The sequence below is a fragment of the Scardinius erythrophthalmus genome (assembly GCF_964197995.2).
Source record: "Scardinius erythrophthalmus genome assembly, chromosome: 18".
Classification (NCBI taxonomy): domain Eukaryota; kingdom Metazoa; phylum Chordata; class Actinopteri; order Cypriniformes; family Leuciscidae; genus Scardinius; species Scardinius erythrophthalmus.
Window position 1 is genome coordinate 4,191,380 of NC_138238.1, and position 24,462 is coordinate 4,215,841.

The following is a 24,462-nucleotide window of genomic DNA, read 5'->3' on the forward strand; positions in this document are numbered from 1 at the left end:
GATGCATTTTATGTAAATACACAGACAAATTAAATATACTGTGTATATTTAATTATCACCCTATATATAACTTTTTTGACAATACAAGAGATTGATTAGAAATGATGCACGGAAACGGTGGGAATGACGCCACAACTAAGTTTATTCATATAGCGCTTTTCACAATACAGATTGTATCAAAGCAGCTTCACAGTATTAAATTAAAATAATACAGCAATGTTTGTTTCTAGTGGAAAACGTCCACGTTTGGTAATGCTGATCAATAGTATTGTTGATTGATTAATTCAATTAAATATCCCCAAATATCCCCACTAAGAGACAGTCTTGAGTAAAAATGTCATTAAAAATTATCATACTGAAAATATGCTGAAATTATTTATTTTCTTTAACCTTTAATATTTACAAACAAAACGTATAATAATAATAATAATAATAATAATAATAATAATAATAATAATAATAATAAAGGCATTTTAAAAGTAGCAAAACTAAATCATGAATATATTTTAACGTGACCTTCATATAACAAATAATTATACAAATAAAAATAAATCTGTGCAAAAAAAGAAGTAGCCTACTCATGTAACATTAACACATACGCAATATTCCAAGTCACAAAAGTTGTATTATTACTTATACTTTGCTCTGGTATTTTGGCCGAGATTATAGCGGCCATGGTAGTTGTTTTGTGAGGGACTGTCCGGTCGTCCGGTGACGCTGGTGTCCCACATGACAGAAAGTTTCTCATATCTCCCCCTCGCGGTTCATGAGTTCAGTGATGGTGGAAAATGGCGGCTAGATGAGTCTTTCCACTCCTACAGAGAAAAGAAAAAGTGTGTGGAAAAACTCTGGATATATATATTTGGAATAGCGACAACAACACTCACGGGCGTCTCACAACACTTTCACCAGTGAGGATGTCGCGCTGGGTGCCCACGAAGAAAGAGAAGTACGGAGTCGGTGAGTAAAGAAGGAAACTTGCATCAACTAAACTTCTTTTAGTCCAGTTTCAAAAGTTTGAGGAGAAATGGTGAGATTCTATATTTCCATGCCAGTTTAGACCAATTGAGGATGTTTTGTGTTGAAGTGTTTTTATGATTGTGGGTCAGTGTAATCAATGCGCTATTATATATTTGAGATGTGTGTGTGTGAGATTGACACAGACGCGCCTAGTTCCAGTGTTTCCTGCGCGGCGGCCCGAATAGAGCTCATGGATACTTTGTTTCTCATTGTTACTCGCGAGCTGATACTTTGTAACAAGTTTTCGCGCTGTTATGTTGGTAGAACCTCTCGCGCTTGTTGTATTTTCCCGCGGAAGATTCTTTAAGCTCCTGCTTTCTTTCGCCCGATTGTTTTGTTTGTATAGGCTATCAGGCATCCCACTGTTATGGAAATTTAAAAACCGTGATTTCCAGTCACAGATTTACATACACATACATGGCGTGAAATATTTAATTGGATAGGCTACTCACTGATACTGAGTATTATATCTCTGTTAAAGTACTTTTAAATCCATATCCAGTATCATTAAAAACTGGGAAAGTCGAAATGCGTGGGAAGCCTGATGTAACTCATTTTATTGGGCTACTATAAACTTAATACTATACGGGCTACGTTTATTTCTTCTTATCTGGGTGTTTTAAAAATGAATGTTGTGAATTTGAATATTGTGTAAAATAATGTTTACATACAGCAATTTTGTGCAGATAGCACATTGAACTTCTCTCTAGAATACTTCATTCTTATTGGACAGTGTCATGCAGTGTCAGTGATTTCATTTATGAAATCCTAGGCAACTGATTACCAACATATCTGTGATAATTTCATGTTTTTCATCATTCCTGAGCCATTTAAGTCAGGAAAACTTCTACGTCCCGGGTTCGTATGTGTCCAAACATGTTTAGAGCTAGATGTTAACCAAGCACTTCCACAGTAAAGGAAAGTTGAACTGTATTTTCCAGGCGTTTCTTCCTTCTCCTATATAATGATAGAGTGGATTGTTGTCACGCTACAGTTGTGTTGCCTCATTCCTCCAGCTGTGATTGACGGCTCTGAGTTGACATGCCATTATTAGTCATGACATTTCCCTAACTGAACTGTTTCCTTGAGCCGCTATAATAGTTTACACAAATAAGTTAACTTAGAAAGTTCTTGAGAAGGAGGTTTTCAGAGTTTAGGGATGTTTGCGATATATAATAGAATCTTAATCCCCATCTCACCTGGAGAAGAACTTTATGGATTGCATTAAATGTTGGATCAGTAGGATCTTTTATCAGCAGCAAACTCAGTCTAGCCCATAATTCTGGATTTATCTGCTCTCCTTGATGGAGACTCAAAATATCTCCAGCGTTCGTGTTAGATAGAAACTTCTGTTCTGCTCGAGTTATTCAGCTCTTTTGAAATATTGTGGTCTCTACCTGTTTGTGTTGCTCAGTGCTTTTATAGCGACTTCCACTCTGAGCGCAAAGGAGCACGAGGCGGTGTGTAGAAACGTCTAGTCTTTGATGTGTGTGTGTATTTTTACCCTGAGGGTGGTTGAATTTCACTTTGTTGAGTTTAAATAGTTTTGCCTCCGTATTGGTGTAATTTAAATTCTCAAGTGCACTAGACTGAGGTGAAGCTACAACACTGCGACAGGTAAAAGAGAAACGTGTACAACACTGCGACAGGTAAAAGAGAAACGTGTTGAAGCACATTTATGTGTGCTGCTCTCCTGAAAGACTAACTGTTAAAAGTGCCATTTTCTGAATGCCTCCAGATTATATATACACCAATGATTGATTGTTTGGATTTATGCATTTATTTACTGACTTAGATAGTCTTATTATTATCCCTTGCATCGTTCCTCTAGTCTACACCATGATGTGTTGGTGAAATTTCAGAATGGACAGGTGTTTTTGTGTGTATACACATCCAATTTAGGATTACAAGCATTTTTGATGAATTATTGAGTGATGAAGTAATGTAGCGAGTAGGGCTGTCAAACGATTAATCGCGATTAATCACATCCAAAATAAAAGTTTGTTTTTACATAATACATGTGTGTGTACGGTGTATAATTATTTTCTATATAAAAATACACACACATGCATGTATATATTTAAGAAATATTTGCATGTATATACTGTGTATATATATTTATATTATATATAATTTATATTATATATAAATATTTTATATATAAATAACACATTTTCTTAAATATATATATGCATGTGTGTGTATTTATATATAGAAAATAATTACTCCGTACACAGACATAAATTATGTAAACACAAACTTTTATTTTGGATGCGATTAATCGCGATTAATCGTTTGACAGCCCTAGTAGCGAGTGAGGCATGTAGTCCAGAAAAATCTCTGATCAAACAAGTGCTTAGAGGAGACACTTATGAGATTCATATTAATAATACCATGTGTAAATGGTGAGTCGTCTTGACCTGCCACTTGTGACCAGATCGACTGAGAGTGAGACTCATGCATGTTTTGCTACGTTCACGCCATGTCGTAATTATCGTAATTTTGAGATGTTCATGGCATGCTTAAATAAATCTGCAGCGGTCAGATGGTACAAGTTCGAGGTCTCCGAAAACCCTCAGCTTACACGTTGTAATTGCGAGCTCTACGAGGACATGGCATGAACGCACATTTAATACAAGGTGTAAACAGGGTCTGAGAGTCATGTGACTAGGGGGGTTTGAGTCATGTGACAAAGGGCTTTGGGTGTGTCTTGATTTAGAAGTCTTTCCATCCCCCTCCCGCCAACAATTTTTTATTTTATCCCGCTCTCTCACCCGAAACTTTCACGTTTTGTCCAGTTCCGGCAAGCAAAACCCCTGGAAAGAGGTCTATGCAGATTTTTCAGTCATGGTCCGGTTAGATTCTGTCTCAGAGTCTATATGCTCCCCCCACAATTTCCACACGCACAACGCCTCAGATCTCCAGTGACAGACTCGTGCTTGCTGTTATTATTAGATAATTATGTTTTGCTTGAGCACAGAAATCATTTCTTTCTCCCACTTCCCGTGCACATATCAGTCTCTTCCCTCCCGCACTCAGCAATTAAAAACTCATCCTGCGTCGCACTCTGTTGCCTCGGGTCCGGCCGATCCCACGGTCTTGATCAAAGATTCCCTCAGGAAGATCCCTAAAATCAGTCATAACTCATACTCTGAGATCAGCTCTGTGGTTTTAACAACCATTTCACTGTACCAACTTGAACTGGAATGGAGAATGTGACGAAATTGGAGATGATTAAACAGAGTGTGTTGGGATTAAACGGAGTGTGTCTACGTCAAAATGCATTGGCTAAAGTTAACTTTCAATCATGATATCTAAAACTAAGTTTTTTTTCTCAGCATAGTTTTGCATAAAACAAACGCCTCATAAGAGTGCATGGTTGTTCATATCTGTCAGTTTATGGTTTTGAGTTGTGACTGTAATGGGTTAATTTCACATCCTCTTTTTTTTTTTGGATTCTCTGCACACCTCCGTCTCTCTGCATGAGTAAGTCCTGTGGTATTTGAGGAAGTGTTCTCTGAGAGAGGTGTGCTGCTTACTCGCTGCCGTCCCGTAGGAGTTTCCAAAGCAGCTTTAATAGGCTTTGTGTGTGTTGGTTGTTCCGTTCATCCAGGCCTTGAGGAGAATAGAAGTGAAGTTTGCTTTGAGAGCTCTGCAGAAAGATGGCTGGCTGAGAGAGATGGAGGCATTGTGTTGATGCATGAACAATAAAACGTGTTGTCTAATTACTCTTTGTGCACAGGCTTACCACATGAAACCTTTCAGATATGTATGCATATGTCCTTAATGAACATGGGGGAATATTTATTTTTCAGCTGGATTTAATGATCCTGTTATCTGTGTTTAGTCATTATGTATTTACTCTGCACTGCTTTTTTTCTAATCAGAGGAAATATTGTTTTAAACCCAACAGCCATGTAGCCACATAGATTCAAAATGTTTGTTTTTTTATAAAATAGTAAAATCTAGTTGCAAATTCGCACAGTATAGCAGTACATATATAATTTTTGTTAATATTGCTTTTTAAAATATGAAAAATTTAGAATGAGAAATCAATCACATTAATCATTATGATGACCATGATCATAATTAAATTAATCAAATTAGTTAATTTATCAGAATTGATATGTCAAATCATTGTGAATCTATAAATAATATTTAGTATTTTGCTCAGAAAGATGTCCATGTGACTGCTCTTCCACATTTTCATAATTTTTTTAGTGTTTGAATCATTTCTGAGGTCGTGTTTCCTTGTCTTGCTTTGGTTAGTCGTTTCTGTAACCTGATGCATGTGATGGTAATTTTGATTGTGGTTTGTTTCCTCAGGTTTGGCATATTTTGCATATCTAAAGCACTTTACGATATGCTTACCAATGAATTAATGCTTGCACTATTTTGGTTGATTACATACCTTTCTGATTTAAGGCGTGGAAGTAAACATCGGTTGAGAGGTTTAACGAGAACCAGCCGTTTGGAATAGCGTCCAGTTCCGGAGGGCATCTTGGTAAAGGAGCCAGCTCGGCACTTCCATAAGAAGTCTGGCACAATGCTGAAATTCAGGTTTTCAGTGTTTTTGTGTTTGTGATTTGACTTTTGAAAGGTCGTCTCTGAACTGGAGAGGCTCAGCTGAACTTCCTGCATCCTGTAAATATTCTGGCATTCCACAGACATGCTTGGAATATTTGAACGGCACACCAGAAAACCCAGTCTCAGTCACCCACTCGACAGCGACAGCTACTCAATGGAATGGTTTTTTTTGTGCAGTAGTTAAACAACTGGATGTTACATGCTATGTTTGTTGCATTCATTTTTTATAAAGTTAAAGTTAAAAATATTCTTAATTATAGTTTCATGTGATTTAATTCATTAAAAAAGACCAAAACATCAGATACTTGGACTAGTAAACAAGCACCTAGAACACCCTAGCAACCACATATAGCAACTTAGCAACCACCTTAGCAACTGCATAAGAGCTGCATGATTCTGGATAAACTGACAATCACAGCTTTTTGTGTTTAAAATAGAGATCATGATTCTCCCACAATTCTGATTCGACAACTAAACAAAAACATGTTATTTGCTTTCTGACAAAATGTTAATTGCTGAATTTGGTCTATTTAAAAAAAAAAAAGAATACATTTTTTACAAATCTGTTTGAATGAATGATTCAATGACTCACTCATAGGCCTCGTTTACACTTCAGGTCTTGATGCCCAATTCTGATTTGTTGCCTATATCCGATTTCACACGTTCTTTCAAATGTGACCCATATCCGATTCATGTGTTTACACTTGACATGGATCTGAAAAATGTTTAAAGGGTGTTTCTTGCACAGATGGACGAATGCAATATATGCTTGATGCTAGCTTTTCGATATATGCGAAGTTCGCATGATTTAGAGGCGGAGGAGGGCGAAAAGGGCCATTATTGCAGCCTGTGCATATGCTTCAGTTATTGTGTGCGAGAGAGGTCTCAGGACTGGTGGGAACATACAACACGATCTCATGAAAGTGCATATCTATACCACTAATTTTATTTCTCGTGCCATTTATATGCCAAAAATAGTTTTTGTGTGCATATGATACGCACTGTAAATCGGATTAGGGGTGTGGAGTGCGTGCGTATTACACCCCATAAAGTGCGTATCATATGCATGCAAAAACTTTTTTTTCGTGTAAATGGCACGAGAAATAAAATTTGTGCTATATTGCACCCTTTCATGAGATCGTGGCGGGCTTCAACAAGGAGCAGTGGGTTCCGACATTTTAGGATGAGCAAGCCAACCTTTGATATGTTGTGTCAACGTTTGTCCACATCCCTCTCCTACGACAACACAGTGTTTCGTCGGGCCATCCGTCCCGTTGCTGATGCGCGTCGGGGTTTCTCTCGTCATTAAACCGCGGAGACGTTGCCTAATGCCTCAGAAAATTCGATCTGCCTGTTTACATGACAGTCGCATTGGCACATATATGATTTATTTCCACAAATGAACGAGGCCTGAAACCAATCTCGAAATATCCGAATACATGCGTTTCCCTGTTTACACTGTCAGAGAACGCATCCGATCTGTGTCACATATGAGCAAAAAATCGGAATTGGGTCACATTTGATTTCACTGACAGTGTAACCGAGGCCATAAATTCTTCACCTGTTTCATTACTGAATGAATCAGCGTCGTTGAAAGAATCTCTTGAATGAATGATTCAGTGAGAAATACATTCTTTTTAACTCACTTATCGCCACCTACTGAACTGGTGTTATGATCATGTAATTGATAAAATCTTTACTTGAAGCATCAAGTTACTTTCAAAAGCATCAAGTTACTTTCTTTACTTGAAGCATCAAGTTACTTTCAAGTTACTTCTTTTCCCTTTTCTTATGGTTGTTGATCCTTTGAGACTTTCGCTCTGTATGAATGATTTCTATTAGTGTGGCATGTGCTTTTTCATATTGACAAGGCTAAATCAATCCAGCTCAGAGAAACAAGAGATTAGCCAAAGATTTTCTGAATGTGCAAAACTTTAATAGGGTGCAGTCATTAAGATGTTCCAAGGTTTTCTTTCGCATGTTCTGTTGAAACCAGCATTGGTTGGCAGCATTTACTGTGAATCAAGGTGCTCCGAGACACTAAAAACACCAGATCTTGAGGATCGCCATAGAACCGCACTACGCTTTGAAACACACACTCAGCTGTTCCAGAAGAAAGATGACCAATCGGGGCGATTTCTGTGGTCGCGGGTTCTACGTCATACAGTGAGAGAGGTTCAAAGACGGATGACCAATGATAGCCTGCGATAATTGTCTGACGGTATCAGAAATTTAGCATGATCATCTCGGTGTGTTTGATTGCTACCGCAGATTTTACCATAGATGTCAGTGTTTATATTCGAACTATAAACTTTTATCCCAGTATTTCAGTGGTAATTTAAATCATTGTGAGACAGAAATAATGATACTGTGTGGTTGAAAGGACTGTTTGTGAAGCGGTTTCATACCTATACATGACAGATGCTCTCTCTGGATCAGCGGCAGCGCCGACACAGATTTAAATGTTCGCTGTGATCTTACTTGTCAAAGGTTTAATAGACACAGCCGAATCATTGTCATTTAGAAAATAGATATAGCATGTTGTTTTTTTTAAAAAGACATTGCAAAAGATTAATTAACGATTAATCAAGCAGCTCTAGCATCGTGTCTTTTCCAAAATGTAAAAAATAAATGGAATTATTTTCCTTCATTTCACCCTTAAGCTTTTCTTTCTTTCTTTCTTTCTTTCTTTCTTTCTTTCTTTCTTTCTTTCTTTCTTTCTTTCTTTCTTTCTTTCTTTCTTTCTTTCTTTCTTTCTTTCTTTCTTTCTTTCTTTCTTTCTTTCTTTCTTTCTTTCTTTCTTTCTTTCTTTCTTTCTTTCTTTCTTTCTTTCTTTCTTTCTTTCTTTCTTTCTTTCTTTCTTTCTTTCTTTCTTTCTTACTTCAGATCTGTCATCCAGCACAATAACATATTGTTTGATGGGTGACATTCTCAGATTTGTAGATTTATGCTTTATGCCACTCATCTTCACATAACAATCTTGAAGAATGAAGCATGCAAATGTCATATTGGTTACGCCGTATTTGCAGTCATGATTTAATGAGTGTTTGGAGTTTGACTGCTCATTGTGTGCATGTGAAATGAAACGCCGCTGTTCTCCTGTCCTTCACTTCTGTCACGTTACCGTCACTCTTACCCCTTTTGATTAAAGTTGAAGTGTTGTGTTGTAAACACGGCACCATTAATGTGCCATAACACCTGGATGAGAGCGAGTTTGGAGAGGAGGTTGAATGACTTCTTTTCCCTTTTCTTATGGTTGTTGATCCTTTGAGACTTTCGCTCTGTATGAATGATTTCTATTAGTGTGGCATGTGCTTTTTCATATTGACAAGGCTAAATCAATCCAGCTCAGAGAAACAAGAGATTAGCCAAAGATTTTCTGAATGTGCAAAACTTTAATAGGGTGCAGTCATTAAGATGTTCCAAGGTTTTCTTTCGCATGTTCTGTTGAAACCAGCATTGGTTGGCAGCATTTACTGTGAATCAAGGTGCTCCGAGACACTAAAAACACCAGATCTTGAGGATCGCCATAGAACCGCACTACGCTTTGAAACACACACTCAGCTGTTCCAGAAGAAAGATGACCAATCGGGGCGATTTCTGTGGTTGCGGGTTCTACGTCATACAGTGAGAGAGGTTCAAAGACGGATGACCAATGATAGCCTGCGATAATTGTCTGACGGTATCAGAAATTTAGCATGATCATCTCGGTGTGTTTGCTGCTATGACGTCACCTATGTCTTCTGACTAGCCAATAGAAATACAACATGAAAATGGCGTATTGATTAATGTCGCTAAAACTTAAAACTACTTGGCTCAATCTCCATTTGCAAAATTGGCATGCCAAGCTGGCCTCCTTTCCCTAGCCATGACCGCGTCCGTCCATATTTTTCGGTTTTGCTTCCTCTTTTTTTTTTTTTTTTTTCAGAGCATAAAATTGCCAATTGCGATTCACCTTGCTCAAATAGAGCAGATATAGAGTTTACCACTAGCTCATGCTGATGAGGTTTTATTCTTCTAACTTGAGTCGTAGCTTAGGATTCAATAGGTGTCATCGTCGTACAGTCTACACACGTCGTTCCCAAGTTTTTAAAATCCATGTCGTACAGTGTGATTTGTAATGATCTTATAGGGTTGCTGAAATCACACAGTCTGTAGCAGGCATAAGATGTTACAATAAATTTGTCACGATGTTTCTGGTAGTTGCTAGGTTTTCAGCCACTTTTAAAGTCCCCATGAAATCAACGGAATCTTGCAATGTTTATTATAAATGATTTATCCATGCACATGATTAATACATTTTTTTTCATTCATGTACCCTCGTGATCTCTAATCAAAATAACTTGCAGTGACATCTCGTCTGTTCTCTGACGACATGTTTACTGGCGTGAGGGCGGGACAACCTGTCACTCACATGAGATCCACCAATAGCAAACCACAACCATCCAATCAATTCCTCATGGAAAAAATCAAGTCCCGTCCTACTTTTTTTCTAGTCCGAGAAGCCGTTTCACTCAGATATATACGTCACAACAGAGAAGAAAAGAATATCGCAGCTTCCGGCTAATGCTGACTTTAAGTATGAGCAATTGTAATCGTGATGCTTGCCTTTGCAAACATCCTTGAATATAAGCCGTACTATACCGAAGAGCATGCAAGCTAAAATGACTGGTTGCGTTCAGTCCTTACAAACTGCCACTTATCTCTCTGCTGTCATCACTCTCTTTCTGACTTTAGTCAGTGATGTTTACTTCGGTATTCTGGCGGTTTCTGCAGTGGCGGTCAGGATTGCTCTACCCAACACTTTGGCTCCCCAGATAAGGAAATGCCACTTCCTTTGGCTTCAGTAAAGCCGCCAGTGAGAACTGCAGCTTGACTCGAGACAATAGTTCTGTTTGTACTCAAACACACAAGCGTATAATCTGTCATTATCTCCAGTGTGCTCCTGATTAACCTCAAACACAGTCTGGTCTGTGTTTGGACCCTGTCAGATGAGAAGTGTCAGAAAGACTCGGGCCGGTGAGGGCGAGAGACGAGACGCGAGTACTCATGGTCGGCGACGACACTGATCAGTCATCTTAACACGGTTGCGTGACATGACTGCTTTTTTTAACTTTGAAAAATTTCAGTTTGCAAGATGTGCCAACCAGACTGGGTCCAGTGCAATATTTGGCACTACAATTTTCTCAGTAGTATTCTGATAAGTGTACAGCATCGTGCTGTGACATTGTACATGCAATGCATTGAATAATGAACTGTTTTTAACACTGATTTTGGCTCTTTTTTTCTTTCTTTCTTAATTATTATTTTTTTTTTTTTACATTTATCTATTAATCAAATCATTATAGGATGTTTACAAAAAGTCATTTGCACTGTTCATATGGTAGTATTTAATTTTCATTCAATTTCGTATCAACACAAACTCTGTCACAAATCAATGTAAAATGTGCTGAAAATGTTATTGCGTTGGAGAACTCCTGGCATCCAAACAGTAATTAAAGGCTCATCTCTTGTTGAATGTGTTGCTCTTATGAATCTGTCTCTTTTTACAGCCTCATTAGTTCTTCACTTTGTCCTTTTGTCTTTTGTTCTGAAGTAACTAATTAAAAGTAGTGATTCTGCTAACTTATCAATGTTTTTGTCATGTTTTGTGCATAACAATGTAAAACTGATTCAGATGCAGCACAAATCAGATGCTGTGCGGGATTAATTTCAATGAATCAGTTCATTTTAAAGAACCGATGAAAATTATAACAGATTAACTGATTAATTTGCTCAGTTTTATTCCAAGACAGTCCCCACTCTTGTTAATGAAAAATGGCTGTTTATCGGTGCATTATCAGCTTATTTCTATTAACTAGTTGTTTTTATAGTTTTATAATGTAAATTTAAGTTATTGTTTGGTGTTGCTGTTCAAATTGAGTTTTTAGTTTTTGTGCAAAATAAAAGCTCATCTGCTTTAATTATATTATTCAAATGCTTTTGTGTATGAAAAAGGTGCTTCCTCCTTATAATAACTTGTCGATAACATGTTTTTGTTAGTAACTTGTAGTTTTGCGGGCTACTTTTTCCAGTTGTTTCGTTTAACTGTGGTATGCCGCTTTTTGAAGGCTTCCTCAACATTTGTGTTAGTATTGTTTTGGGCCGGAAATATCCTGTGGTGTCATTCGTCCTTGAAGAAAATTTCCACAACTCCTTTTCAAAATGCACACACACTCACTCATACAGAGATAAACTCCGGAAACAATTTTTTTTTAAATGCACCAAGTGAAAAGTGTCTGGTTTAATATCTTCAACCCCATTTATTTGTGTATAAGCGCAGTAAAATATTGAGTGAAACACTTTATATCAGTATTAGCTCTGTTGTGCATCTTGCAAGTCAGAAGTCACTAAGTATACCTGCCAACCTCTTGCAGATTTCAAGCCAAACCTGTGTGAATGTCCTCAATCCAGGTCTTAGTTATATTGAGGATGTGTGTTATCATATAAAAACATGCGTTTCTGGATAGTGTTTGTAATGTGATCCCTCTTTAGAGTTGTATTTCTCAGTTTGCAGAAGGCAGCACGATGCCCGTCTGTAGATTAGTCTTCCTTAGAGACATTTGAGTAATTCTTAATAGATTTTCAACATGAATTTTGAATAATCTGGGGATTAGGGATTCGAGTTATGTGATATTATGAGCTTTGGTCTGAGAAGATGTGATAAATGGATTTCTCAGAGGGAAGCGCTCAGGGTTTAGGGTGAAGGAATATTACTCTAATATAAAACCTTCCCATTAAAAGTCTTTTAATACATTTGTGGTGATTCAATAAAATGTGTAATGCAACACTATTCTTTAAGTTTCTCAGTCACATGGGAGCAGTGGCCTCAGGCGACACGAGCACAAAAGTAACAAACAAAAACATCAAAACATAATTATCCCATAATTTATTCACCCTCAAGCCATCCTAGGTGTATATGACTTTCTTCTTTCAGCCAAACACAATCGGAGTTATATTAAAACATATCCTGGCTCTTCCCAGCTTAATAATGGGAGTCAATAGTAACTGAGATTTTGAAGCCCTCAAAAGCACATCCATCCATCATAAAAATAACCCTTATGGCTACATGAGGTTAATAAAGGCCTTCTGAAGCGAAATAATGCGTTTGTGTTGGAAAAATATCTAAAATGATAACTTTATAAACTGTAATTTCTTGCTTTTTTTCCATCTCGCAGTAAGTAATTCCAATAATAATGGCAACGGATGTTGGTAGATTTATGTATATCGCAGCCACCGCACTAGCCATTATTTTAGTATTAGTAAAAAAGCCACTTTTACTCGGGAGCGCCACGGATGAGGTGTTTCTCCCTCCTGTCTGCTTCAAGCTCTTGATAAATTGTGGCTTTTTCTTTGTTGTTTAGAATCCAGTATTCTCATTATTCTTTTGTCTTTAATGAGTTCAATAAAGAACTGTCTCGTCTTCGGTTCAAACATAGCACGCATTCTTTAAAGAATGATCATGTGGACTTTAACGTACGTTTCCATTGCAGTTTTGCGAAATATTCGTTTTTCGAATTGTCTGAAAAACCATCTCATCAGACTCTATATATTTTTGTGAGTTTTGTGAAATTGACTTTGGGTGTATTTTCAATTCGCAAGTTCAATTTGTGATATTTAAAAGGTAATGGAAACACAGCTATTGTTATCAATGTAAATTTGATCAAAATCTCAATTATATCTATTGCCCAGCCCTATCTGAAAGTTACACAGCTATAATATAACTCCATGTTCATAAACACCCATTAACCTGTGGCATTAAAGTGACAATGTCTGTTCGTCACGCTCTGCACATCTCTCTGTGTGTGTGTGTGTGTGTTGATTGTGTTTTTGAAGGCCTCAGTTGTCCTGCTGGTGTCTGATCTAAGTCTCTCCTCCGGCCAGATGGTTGATGCTGTGCTATTGACTGTGAATAAAGGGTCAAGAGACACACACATACACACACACACACACTTGTTCGGTTAAGAAGGCCGGCCTTACCCCATTCATACAGCCCAGCATTTTGACAGATGGGCAGATATGAACATCATCTCTTTGGCATATTTACCATACACCATCCAATAAGCTGAGATGATTCTTTGTTTTGGTCGAGTCCAGCCACTTTGGAGACCAGAATGAGCCCGGATTAAAGAGAGAACCATATCAGACCGTTAGGTCAAACACAAAAGTGCAAATGTCCTGGAGACTTTCAGCAGTGTGTCTGAGTTTGGTTCTTATAAAGTGTGAAACAACCTCTGAATCTGTAAATCGGCACATTAGCATCATTAGATGTTTTTGTGTTGAACAGATTTGTTATGTGATGTTGAATTGAACATTTCAATGTTTTTAAAATAATTTAAAATAAAATGTTTTTTTATACAGACAGTTTATGGGCAAGTTTCTGCTCACCAAGGCTGCATTAATTGGATAAACACTATTATTGTGAAATATTATTACAATTTAAAATAACTTATTTTTATTTGAATATATATACAGATATAGAGATATAGATATAGATTCAGTGTCACATGAAAAATCCTTCAGAAATCATTCGAATATGATGATTTGCCACTAGAGAAACATTTATGATTATCAATGTTGAAAACGGTTGTGCTGATTCATATGTTTGTGGAAACCATGATGCAGTTTATTTCAGGATTCTTTAAATATAAAGTTCAAAAGAACAGCATGTATTTGAAACATTTTTTTAAAAATGTTTTCACTGTCACTTTTGATCAATTTATAGTGTCCTGGCTTTTTATTCCTTTTATTTTATTTTCTGTAATAAGCTAAATGTTAAAGTCAATGGAAAAAGAGTCATGAGACACGCAAGATCCAATGTTTGTCATTTAGCCTGGCAGGACACGTCTTGACATGCCATGTTGAAACGTACATGAGCATGAGTTAATTTGAGAGCTTTCAGTGAATAGCATCTTGTCCCTCACACAAATCAATCATATGACTTCAGAAGACTTGGATTATACAGCACACAGGTTGCATGGATTTCTATTGTGGTGCTTTTTTTTTCATTTTTGATTGTAATATTAATTTAAGACTTTAAAATGATTTTTTTTTTCTGCTTGTTCAATTTATTTCACAGTTTCAGTGTTCAATCCACTTAAATCTGTTTCATGGAAGTTAACTTAATCATTCAAAACATTCAAAATATCTTCAATGTAACTCTACACTCTTGCCTCATTTAGTATACGTGGTTCTATGAATATGCAAATGAGCCCCGCCTCCACTCACTCAGCTCAGCTCAGAGATCCACTCGTTGATGATCACACGTTGATCTGATTGGTTACAAGGTAGTTTGTGACGTCAGAAACACCAGCGATTTCAAAGCGTGTTTTTGAGACTGTCTTTGGTTCACTGCAGTTTTAAGGAGAAAATACTCAGCAATGCTGTCGACTTATGAATTTACACATGGTTTGTCTTAAAACATTAAAAGCATCACATAGACACATAAACAACATTAAAATCTTGATTTTCACCACAGGGAAACTTTAACATGTCTCTTGAATAAAGTAAGTGAACGACATGAGGGGTAAATGATGACTGAAGTTTCTGAGTGATACACTACTAGGGACTCGGTCGGTCATTTTGAATAAATAATATTTTCTTTGTTATTTTGATGTTGCACTCATAAAACATTGAGGCTGTTTCTGGCCCCCTGTGGGAGCCTTGATAGCGTCCTCTATCAAACATCCTCCAGCTTTGGGCCTGTCAGAGAGCGACATGCTAGTAAATGTCAATGATGACATGGCTTTAAAAATCCAGTGTGCTCGCGTCTTCATGACTGACAGAGATTAATGACTCTTCTGTCGGCTTCAGAATCGTCCCGTTCTCCTGCTAATGGCACAGCTGTACCTGTGAGAGCCCGAGCAAACAGGGGTGTGCTGTTTTATTGAGATTTGTTGAGAGAATGTGTGTTTTGTGTGGTCAGTTTAAGACTCGTCCTGTCAGTGGTGATGCATGAATCGGTCTATTGTGATGTAGATGCAGCAGACATATGTGACGTCTCTCACTAGCTGCCCAACAGAACTATTGTTCTCACCTAAACGTCATCCTGATTAACATATGATAACGTTGTCACGCTCGTTTTTATTTTGAGAAGATCTTTTCTTGATGAAATATTACAATTAAATTAAATTGATTTATTAATTCATTTACATTGTATTTTATATTTAGTTTTTATTTAATTACTTTTATTTACTTATTTTATGTATATAATATATTTTTCTTAATGGATTTTATTTATTAATTTATTTTAATATTGCATTTATTTATTTTAATATGTAGTTTAATCATATATATATATATATATATATATATATATACATTCACGCACGCACGCACGCACGCACGCACGCACGCACATTATTTATTTTAATATGCAGTTTAATCATATATATAATATATAATCTTGAATAAGGACAGATGCTGTCAAGCTCCAAAAATGACAGTATGCCACTTTAAACCTACCACAAAAGTTATCTGAAATCATACAATAGTAAAACATACTAACATTTTATTTGTTAAATCTCTTTCAGTGAATAACAACTTAAATCTGTTTTGTGCACTACATTAGGTTTTCTGAAGTCCTATGAACAACTTTTTGCCAGTGCTGGTTAGGCTAATAGTTGTGGTCAAATGTGGGTAAATTACAGACTTGTCATTTTTGGGGGTGACTAATATACTCTTTAAAATGACTAAATGGATCTATTCTGAGATCTGTTATTGTTTTATTGTGTGCTGGCCTGGACTGTTCCAACTTTGACTAAACTCATTGTTGAGCTCTGAACAACAATAGCTGATGACTCAGGGCTTTGAGCGCATCATCAGAAAGTGTTTCACCTCGCCGTGTGCACAATCGAACGACTGCAGCTCTGCGAAATCTGCTGTTTATACCAGCTTTCATTACTGAGCTTCATAAAGTTTTAAAAGAGCAGGAATGCTCTGCTAAATTATGAATTTCATGGTGAATCAGTTTAGTTTATGTTGGGAATGCACCGATATGAAAATTTTGGCCAATGCTGATAATTATTTATATTTGAAAGCCAGTAACCGATATAGTGGCTGATAAATCTAAATCCAAATTACAAACCTGATTACAATTTTATGTAGCCTATATGACAGATATAGATTACTGATATTCTTCAGTAGAGTAAATGGTAAAATGTTATTTTTAGGGTTACATGATATATCAGCCACCATATCAGTATCAGCCGATATATGTTCATTTTTAATGTTGTCTTTATCGGCCTGATAAGAACATTTGGCCAATATATTAGTTATATTTCCTTCAGCTGAGGTACTTCAGATGCACATTGTTTGCCTTGATGGTTTTGAATTGCTTGAAATATTATTGGATTCACTTCAAAAAAAGAAAAATGCAATTAAGTGCAACATGTGCAGTGCAAGTCTGACATACAGGCTAAATAAAATAATAATGAGAACATTACAAGTGTGTGCTTGGGACATGGCTCTTTAATGGTGAGACTTTTGTTTTTGCTCTCAAAAATTAAGTTTAGATTTACCATCCAATATATTGGTTATCGGATATATTAAAGTTATCGGTATCGACCAAAATATTCACAGTGGTGCACCTCTAGTTATTTTATATTGTGTGTCCTGTGCACCATTAGGTGCAAACTAACTTTAACTTGCTCAGCAAAGTTCTCTTGCATGACCGTCGTTGACCTGAAAGTGCAAACTGATTGTATAAGGATGGTTATATGCTGACGTCCACTATACCGATGCATAAAACACCAGACCTTTATTTGCGGAGTGACAGTGGCACTCATTATCTCCCAGAGTTCCCTGAGCTCATTAAAAATGTGCATTTGATTGGCTGTGCTGACATGATGATAAATGTCGAACATTAACCCTTCCTCTTCTTCCATTTTGTTTTATTGTTTAACTGGGATCCAGGGGCCATGATCCCATCGGTTCATTAGGAGAGTTTAAGAGCGAGAGGGAAGCTCTGAGAGATAATGCTGGGAGGATGATGATCTGGTCATGATGGTCACTTGCTCTCCACCAGGGGTTGTTCTTGTGTGGCATTTAGGAGAAGACACTATTAAAAGACAAGGTTAATTAGTTTTATCTGTGTCTCATTAATGCAGGATATTCTGGAGAGATTGCTGGAAGGTTTGTCCTGGCTGGTCCAGCTCACAGATAATCTCATCTGAATTGTGCTTTTCTTTTAGTTTAATCAGAGAATGATTCAGTAGATGTCCTTATGTCAGCATGTACAGTGACTAAGTAAGCCATTGGTGGATTTTCCATAATTATCTCCATTAAAAATGCATTCACTTTATTTAACGAACTACACTACCATTCAAAAGTTTCGGGATGGTAATATGTATAAATGTTTTTGAACTTTTATGTCACCAAGACTGCATTTATTTGATTAAAAAGTAATAGTTCAGTAAAAGTACAGCCATATGGTGGTACATCTTATTAGAGTTCAAAATAACTGTTCTATGTGATTTATATTTGTACATTTTACATAATATTTCTTGCTTTTTTTAGCATCACTCTGTCTTCAGAGTCACACGATCCTTCATAAATCATTCCAACATGCTGATTTTCTGCTCAAGAAACATTTCTGATTATCACTGCTTAAAATAGTTGATAGTTTTGTGGAAACCGTGCTACATTTTTTTCAGGATTCTTTGTTGAATAGAAAGACACAAACCTAACATAAATGTCTTTGTTACTTTATGTTTGCAGTGTCGTTGTGGTCGTACGTTGGTAATATAGTTGACTGAATATTGTATTTCAGATTAAAATCAGACAAAATGTAGAGCAGGAGTGTATTTTATCCAGTGAGAACTTGGATGCGCTTCATGTTACAAAATGCAGTCAGGTGGATGAAAGTGAGGGGTTAAAAAAGTAAGAGCGATTCTGTGTCATTTTACTGTCCACTAGTTTAAAAAATGTAAGATACAACATTTGATGAGTTATGAGCAAGCGTTAACTTAATACTTAAGCAAACTCCACTAATTAAGCGAGTCAGTTTTACGGACACTCATCTGAACTCTTTTGCTGTGTTTTGGTATGCATTAATGAAACCGATAATTTTGCTCTGCAAATACTAAGCTATCAGGAACTTATGTTATCGCTCTGTCTGTGTTATTAGCGTGGGAGTTTGCTGCGGTCTCGCCTCTCTACATTATACCCACAATCCTCTCTGCCTCAGTAGCAGTGACCCTCTCGTTCCAGGAGATTCCCGCTGTTTCTCACCTCGGCTGACCTTCTCCTCGCTCATCTCATTATCCTCGGCCCACACTGAAACCTGCGGACTATGACACAATCTATAACCGCACTGACTGCGCGGCCTGATACGTCAAACACTGTAACTGCAGAATAAATGTGTGGCTAATTGTGTATCTCCGCTTTAGAAGGAATCGATCAGAATGGCGAATGGTATTTTGAGATAATGGATGTTTTCTGCTTGTTGACTGTGATTTGAGATTGTTTTCACACTTGTTTCGATTGCACGGTTTGACTTAGCCTCTCTTTTGTCTTTTTCCATTGAATTTGCAGTGGGTGGAATGACCAAAATCACCATATAAGCAATTACACGGTAATGGTGTCCTGGTGTCCTGATATAGCTATTTTTGTTTGAAATTCAGCCCAGAAATGTTTTATGTATTACACAAACCATTTGATTTATTTGTTTGTTTATATTTAAGTTTATTATTTAATTGGTCCATTTCCAATTATTTAAATTAATTTAATTTGTATTAATTTAAATGTATCATTTGTTTATTTGTATTCACATTTATTTTATTAATTAATTTTAATTATAATTTTATAATTTTTAATTTTAATAAAAATAGATTTCTTAATTAATGAATGAATGAATGAATTAATAATTTAATTAATTGTTTTATTTTAATAATTTCTTTAAGGGTTAGTTCACCCAAAAATGAAAATTCTGTCATCATTTATTCACCCTCATGTCGTTCCCAAACCTGTTCATCTTCGGAACACAAATAAAGATATTTTTTGACTAAATCTGACAGTTCATACAAAAGAGATTGTAAAACTAATATGAATCGAGCAATTTAGTCCAAATTTTCTGAAGAGACACAATCGCTTTATATGATGAACAGATTTCATTTAGGCTTTTACTCGCATATAAACATTGATCAGCGAACATAAACAGAAGCTCAGCTGAACCTGCTTGAGACGCGAGAACAAACCTCATTGGTTCGTGCTGAAGCTCAAACGTGATGCGTAACACGAGAATGAACCTCATTGATTTTACCGTTTACCATATCTGATGTGCTTTGATAAATGTTTATATGTGAATAAATGCCTAAATTTAATCTCGTCTTTACAAGTAGTTTTACGATCTCTTCATGAACTTTTTGAAGTGTCAGAGTCAGTTGTGTAGATGTCAATGGATGGACCGAAATCTCTCAGATTTCATCAAAAACATCTTGATTTGTGTTCTGAAGATAAACGGGGTTGGAACCGACATGAGGGTGAGTAAATGATGACCGAAATTTTCATTTTTGGGTAAACTAACCCTTTAATAATAATTAGATTTATTTGATTTTAATAAATATTTTACTTAAATTATTTAAGTTATTTATTAATTTATTAATATTTAAATCACTGAATTTGATTTCTTTTGATCGTTAAAAATACTGTATGGTTATGTGATTTATTATTATTTTTTTTATACAATATTTGAGTTGATTTTCCAGCAAATATGACTGTACTATGATGTATATGGTAATGTAGAGAATAGATTTTACCGTATTATAAAATAATTACCCAAACTGAAGTGTAGATTTTAGTTGGAGTGATTTGAGTCTGATGCTTCAGGCCGGTAGAGACGAGTGGAAGCTCTGTTCAGTGCTTTTCCTACATGTGTTCCTGACTCAATTATGGTAATTCTTCAAATAGTCTGGAACAATTATTTTCCCATTATTAAATTTAGGACCTGTAGAAATTCATGTGTAGTTGGCCATTTAAAATGAAGCAATTAGAGAACTCTAGGTGTGTTGGCATCACAGGCACTGACCCGCTGGTGCTGCCGCCGGCTATGTGTGATGATGATGACGATGATGATGATGAGTGGATCTGACCCGGTTCAGTTTGGACATGACAGAAACAGGCTCTGGGTCAGGCAGGGTTTCAGCATTGCCTCTGCAAGAACTGCGCTAGTTGAAAACAAGGTAATTTAGTGTAAGTTTGCCTCCCTTCACTATTGTCCCCCCTTCAGAATAATGTGGAGTCTTTAGATCCGCGGTTGGACTTTGTGGAAACGTGTCTGGTTTATAATTAGTGTGATATGAAGCGAGTGTAATGTTAACATTCATGGACCGGTAGCAGAAAAAATGAAGCTATGATAAAAGTTATATTTGCTCTGTGTTATGAAAGCAGGAAGTTCACAAATAGTTGAAGCTGGTTTGTTGATGTTAATGCTGTAAATGCAGTTAGCAGCAGACGGGTTTATTTTAGTTCTGATGATTGGAAAATGTTTGATGGGTTTTGAAAGCTGCTTGAAATTAGCTTTTTAAACAATTGTAATAAACCAAATGGAAACAATAGCAAAAATATTAGCTTACAAAACTCACCAGCCAATGAAAAGCAATAACAGTGCTTGAAATGCATGTCTGAAAATGGATGCCTCATATGCACTGATTTATTCACTTGGGTAGTAGTGCTTGTGACACAGACAAATATATATATGTTGGTTTTAAAAAAGTGTTTTTAAAATGTATGTTTCTATCAAAATTAACAGGACATGCAAAAAATGAACTCAATGGAAATGTGTAGGCCTGTCGCGATAGTCGATAAGTCGATTAATCGCACGATAAAAAAAATGAGCTCGATAATTTTTCCGGCCGCGATAATTCCATTTGCATGCTTGTTTGTTTTCCTCGTCTCTCTCTCTCTCTACCAAAGAGACTGGATGACCACTCTCGGTTCTTTAGCGTAGGAGGAGTGAACCCTCTTGTTGTCAGTTGCATGGTCTTTGTGTGGGGAGGCGGCGGCGCGGCACTTGTCAGTCACATGGTCTTTGTGTGGGAAAGGCGGGACTGTTTGCGGCTACTGCCGGGAGAGAGAGAAGACGCTAGTTGTGAGTTGCGACAGCGAGCCCGATCACATGAAAATGCATATCTATACCACGAATGTTATTTCTCGTGCCATTTATACGCCAAAAATAGTTTTTGCGTGCATATGATACGCTCTTTATGGCGTGTAATACGCACGCACTCCTCACCCCTAATCCTAACCAAGTATTTTCAGTGCGTAGCATACACACGCAATAAAGTGCGTCTCCGTCTTCCCGACAGTACACAATCACTTGACAAAGTAACAGGAGGACAAAGTAACAGTGCAAAATTGTGCGATATGGCTTGTTGAGGCTTTTTTTTATTTGTTTACAAAGGTCCTAACTGTCAGTTTTGCCTGTTATGGAATGTATCACCATTTAATAATGTCTAAAGCCTAATGTTTAATATTTTTTGAAGTGCAATTTTGTTTCATTTTATATATTAACAGACATTTATTTTGTTAACAGACACTAAGAGTCCATTGCTTTCATTGTTTTTGGTTGTTTTGTTCATTTTTTTGGATATTTAAAATGTTTTCCGTTTTCAATGTTTAATATTCTTTAGAAATAAAAGTTTATAGATCGTTGAAAAGGTGTACCTGCATTATTATGCCATTATAATTATATTAAATGAAAATGGTCTCAGAACGACAATATTATCGTTTATCGCGATAATTTCTTGGACAATTTATCGTCCAGCAAAATTTGTTATCGTGACAGGCCTAGAAATGTGTGATTTTATTAATACAATGCAAGAGTTTATTTTCATGTGCATATAAATGTACACTGACAAACTTATTATTTGAAGCCATAAGTGTATTTTTAAGACAAATGTCAGTGTGTTTCCCATGACTAGTTGATTTAATAGGTCTAAAGGAATTCCAGAATACATTACTCAGTTCATTTCATTTCATTATTTTATTAAAGCTCCAATATGTAGGAATTTTGTAATAAAATTTCCGAAAATAACTTGCACAGTGTGATATATTTCCTCCAGTTGTGTACTTAAAATATCTCAAAAGTCTCCAAAGATTTTTTATTTCAGAGAAATTCCGATTTTAAATAACTGGCCGTCCCGGAAAAGAAATGTCGCGCCTCAGTGACGTAATGTCCGCTCTATCCCTTTTTCCGGTGTGGACCATGTGATAGGATATTCCACCACACCGGATTTTTTTTTTTTTTACAACAACTTTATTGAGGTTTTTTTTCTTATCACAATAAACAATACAGACGTCTGACAAAGAATAAAATTTAATAAAATAAAAAATATGACCCACCACACCGGAATATCGCATGGTCAAATGCGGAAGTGGTGGTTATAGCGTTATAGCCATAGACTGTATGGTTATAGCTGTTATGGATCACGAACTCTTTATTGAAGTGCCAACAAAACGAAAGCGTCAATATTCGGATACACGCGGAGTCGCGGACTGTGTGACAAACGGAGGAATAAAACCCGGATAAACATCGGCAGGCGTTTTCGAGATGGAGAGAGCTGCGCGTCAATCTTGGACTTGACAGAGACTCTCTCGCGAGTGTATTGAGACAGGTAAGACATGCAACTGTCAATAGCACGTATAAACAAAGTTATATTGCTCTTTGTACTTTGGTAAGGCTTTTTATCACGTGTGGTGACCGAGATTATGGCAGTACAATTAAATACAATCGGATATGATGTTAAAAAATATATTTAGTCATTACTTGCAAATGTTCGTTCAAATTTACTTTTAGATATTGGTTTGAACACGTTAAACAACACGGCATTAACCATAAAAACGTAAAACTGCACAACGTTAACCAAATAAATCATTTGACAAATAGCTGTATGTTGTAACGGGATAATATAGCATACCATTTCACGTTCCTTGCAGTTCATTAATTATGATGACATAAAATAATACGATCAGACATACAGGTAATACAAAAACGAATGAATTACCTCATCCGTGATCATGATTCATTAATTCCATGTAGATATATCGCTAGATGGTGAAAACGCATTAAATATCTCCCATCGTCACCTCCTTCATAGCGTCATCAAGCTTCGTCTTTGTTATTGTTGGAAACTGCGCCCTCTTGTGGTCAAATACCAAAGTCGCATACTGGAGCTTTAATTTTTTTTTCATTTCATTTCATTATTTCATTTCAATTCTCACCTGCATGTCATAGCTAACTATTGTATGGAAATTTCCAACATAATGAACATGGAACTTGCTTGAATTTAACATTGTGCCCTGGCAATTACCCACAAATTTTAGGCTCTGAATTTTAGGCTGAATTACATACAGTATGTGGTTCCTTTGCCACTAATGTTTCATATTTGTATTGTATTTTGTCTGTATAAAGCTTCAGCTTCATACTGCAGGCTTGTTTCTACCTGTTGGTTGAATTTATAAACGGTGTAGCAGACAAACTGTCTCAACATGATGATATCTCATCTCTTCATCAGCCTCTTTTCCGCATTCCCTATTTCTACGGCATAACCCTCTCTCTACCATACTATTCATCTACTCAGTTAACCTACTACTATTCACCTACTCCAGTTAACCTACTACTTTTGCCAAGATGTGAAGTATACAACCACAGCACACTGTATTAAATACTATATCCCACAATGCAGTCTCTCATTGTCTGTCTGTACCCACCCTTCCAATATAATGCAGAAATATTGAACCTACATGTTAAATGTCAGGTTAATTGAAGCTGGCTCAGACTCCGTGCCCACGTGGGTAAACATGAGCGTCTGAGATTTG

At 36.5% G+C, this 24,462-nt stretch overlaps 1 protein-coding gene across 10 annotated transcripts in view; it reads left to right on the forward strand.

Annotated features, from left to right (window-relative positions):
* Positions 1 to 768: 768 nt before the first annotated feature.
* The window catches only part of dock1 (dedicator of cytokinesis 1), a 230,549-nt gene continuing 206,855 nt past the window's right edge, over positions 769 to 24,462 (forward strand). For all 10 annotated transcript variants that reach the window (XM_081393664.1, XM_081393666.1, XM_081393667.1 and 7 more), the window contains exon 1: positions 769 to 960. In XM_081393664.1, the coding sequence (XP_081249790.1) occupies positions 918 to 960 (43 nt within the window). In that variant the 5' untranslated portion in view covers positions 769 to 917. The remainder of the gene's footprint in view (positions 961 to 24,462) is intronic.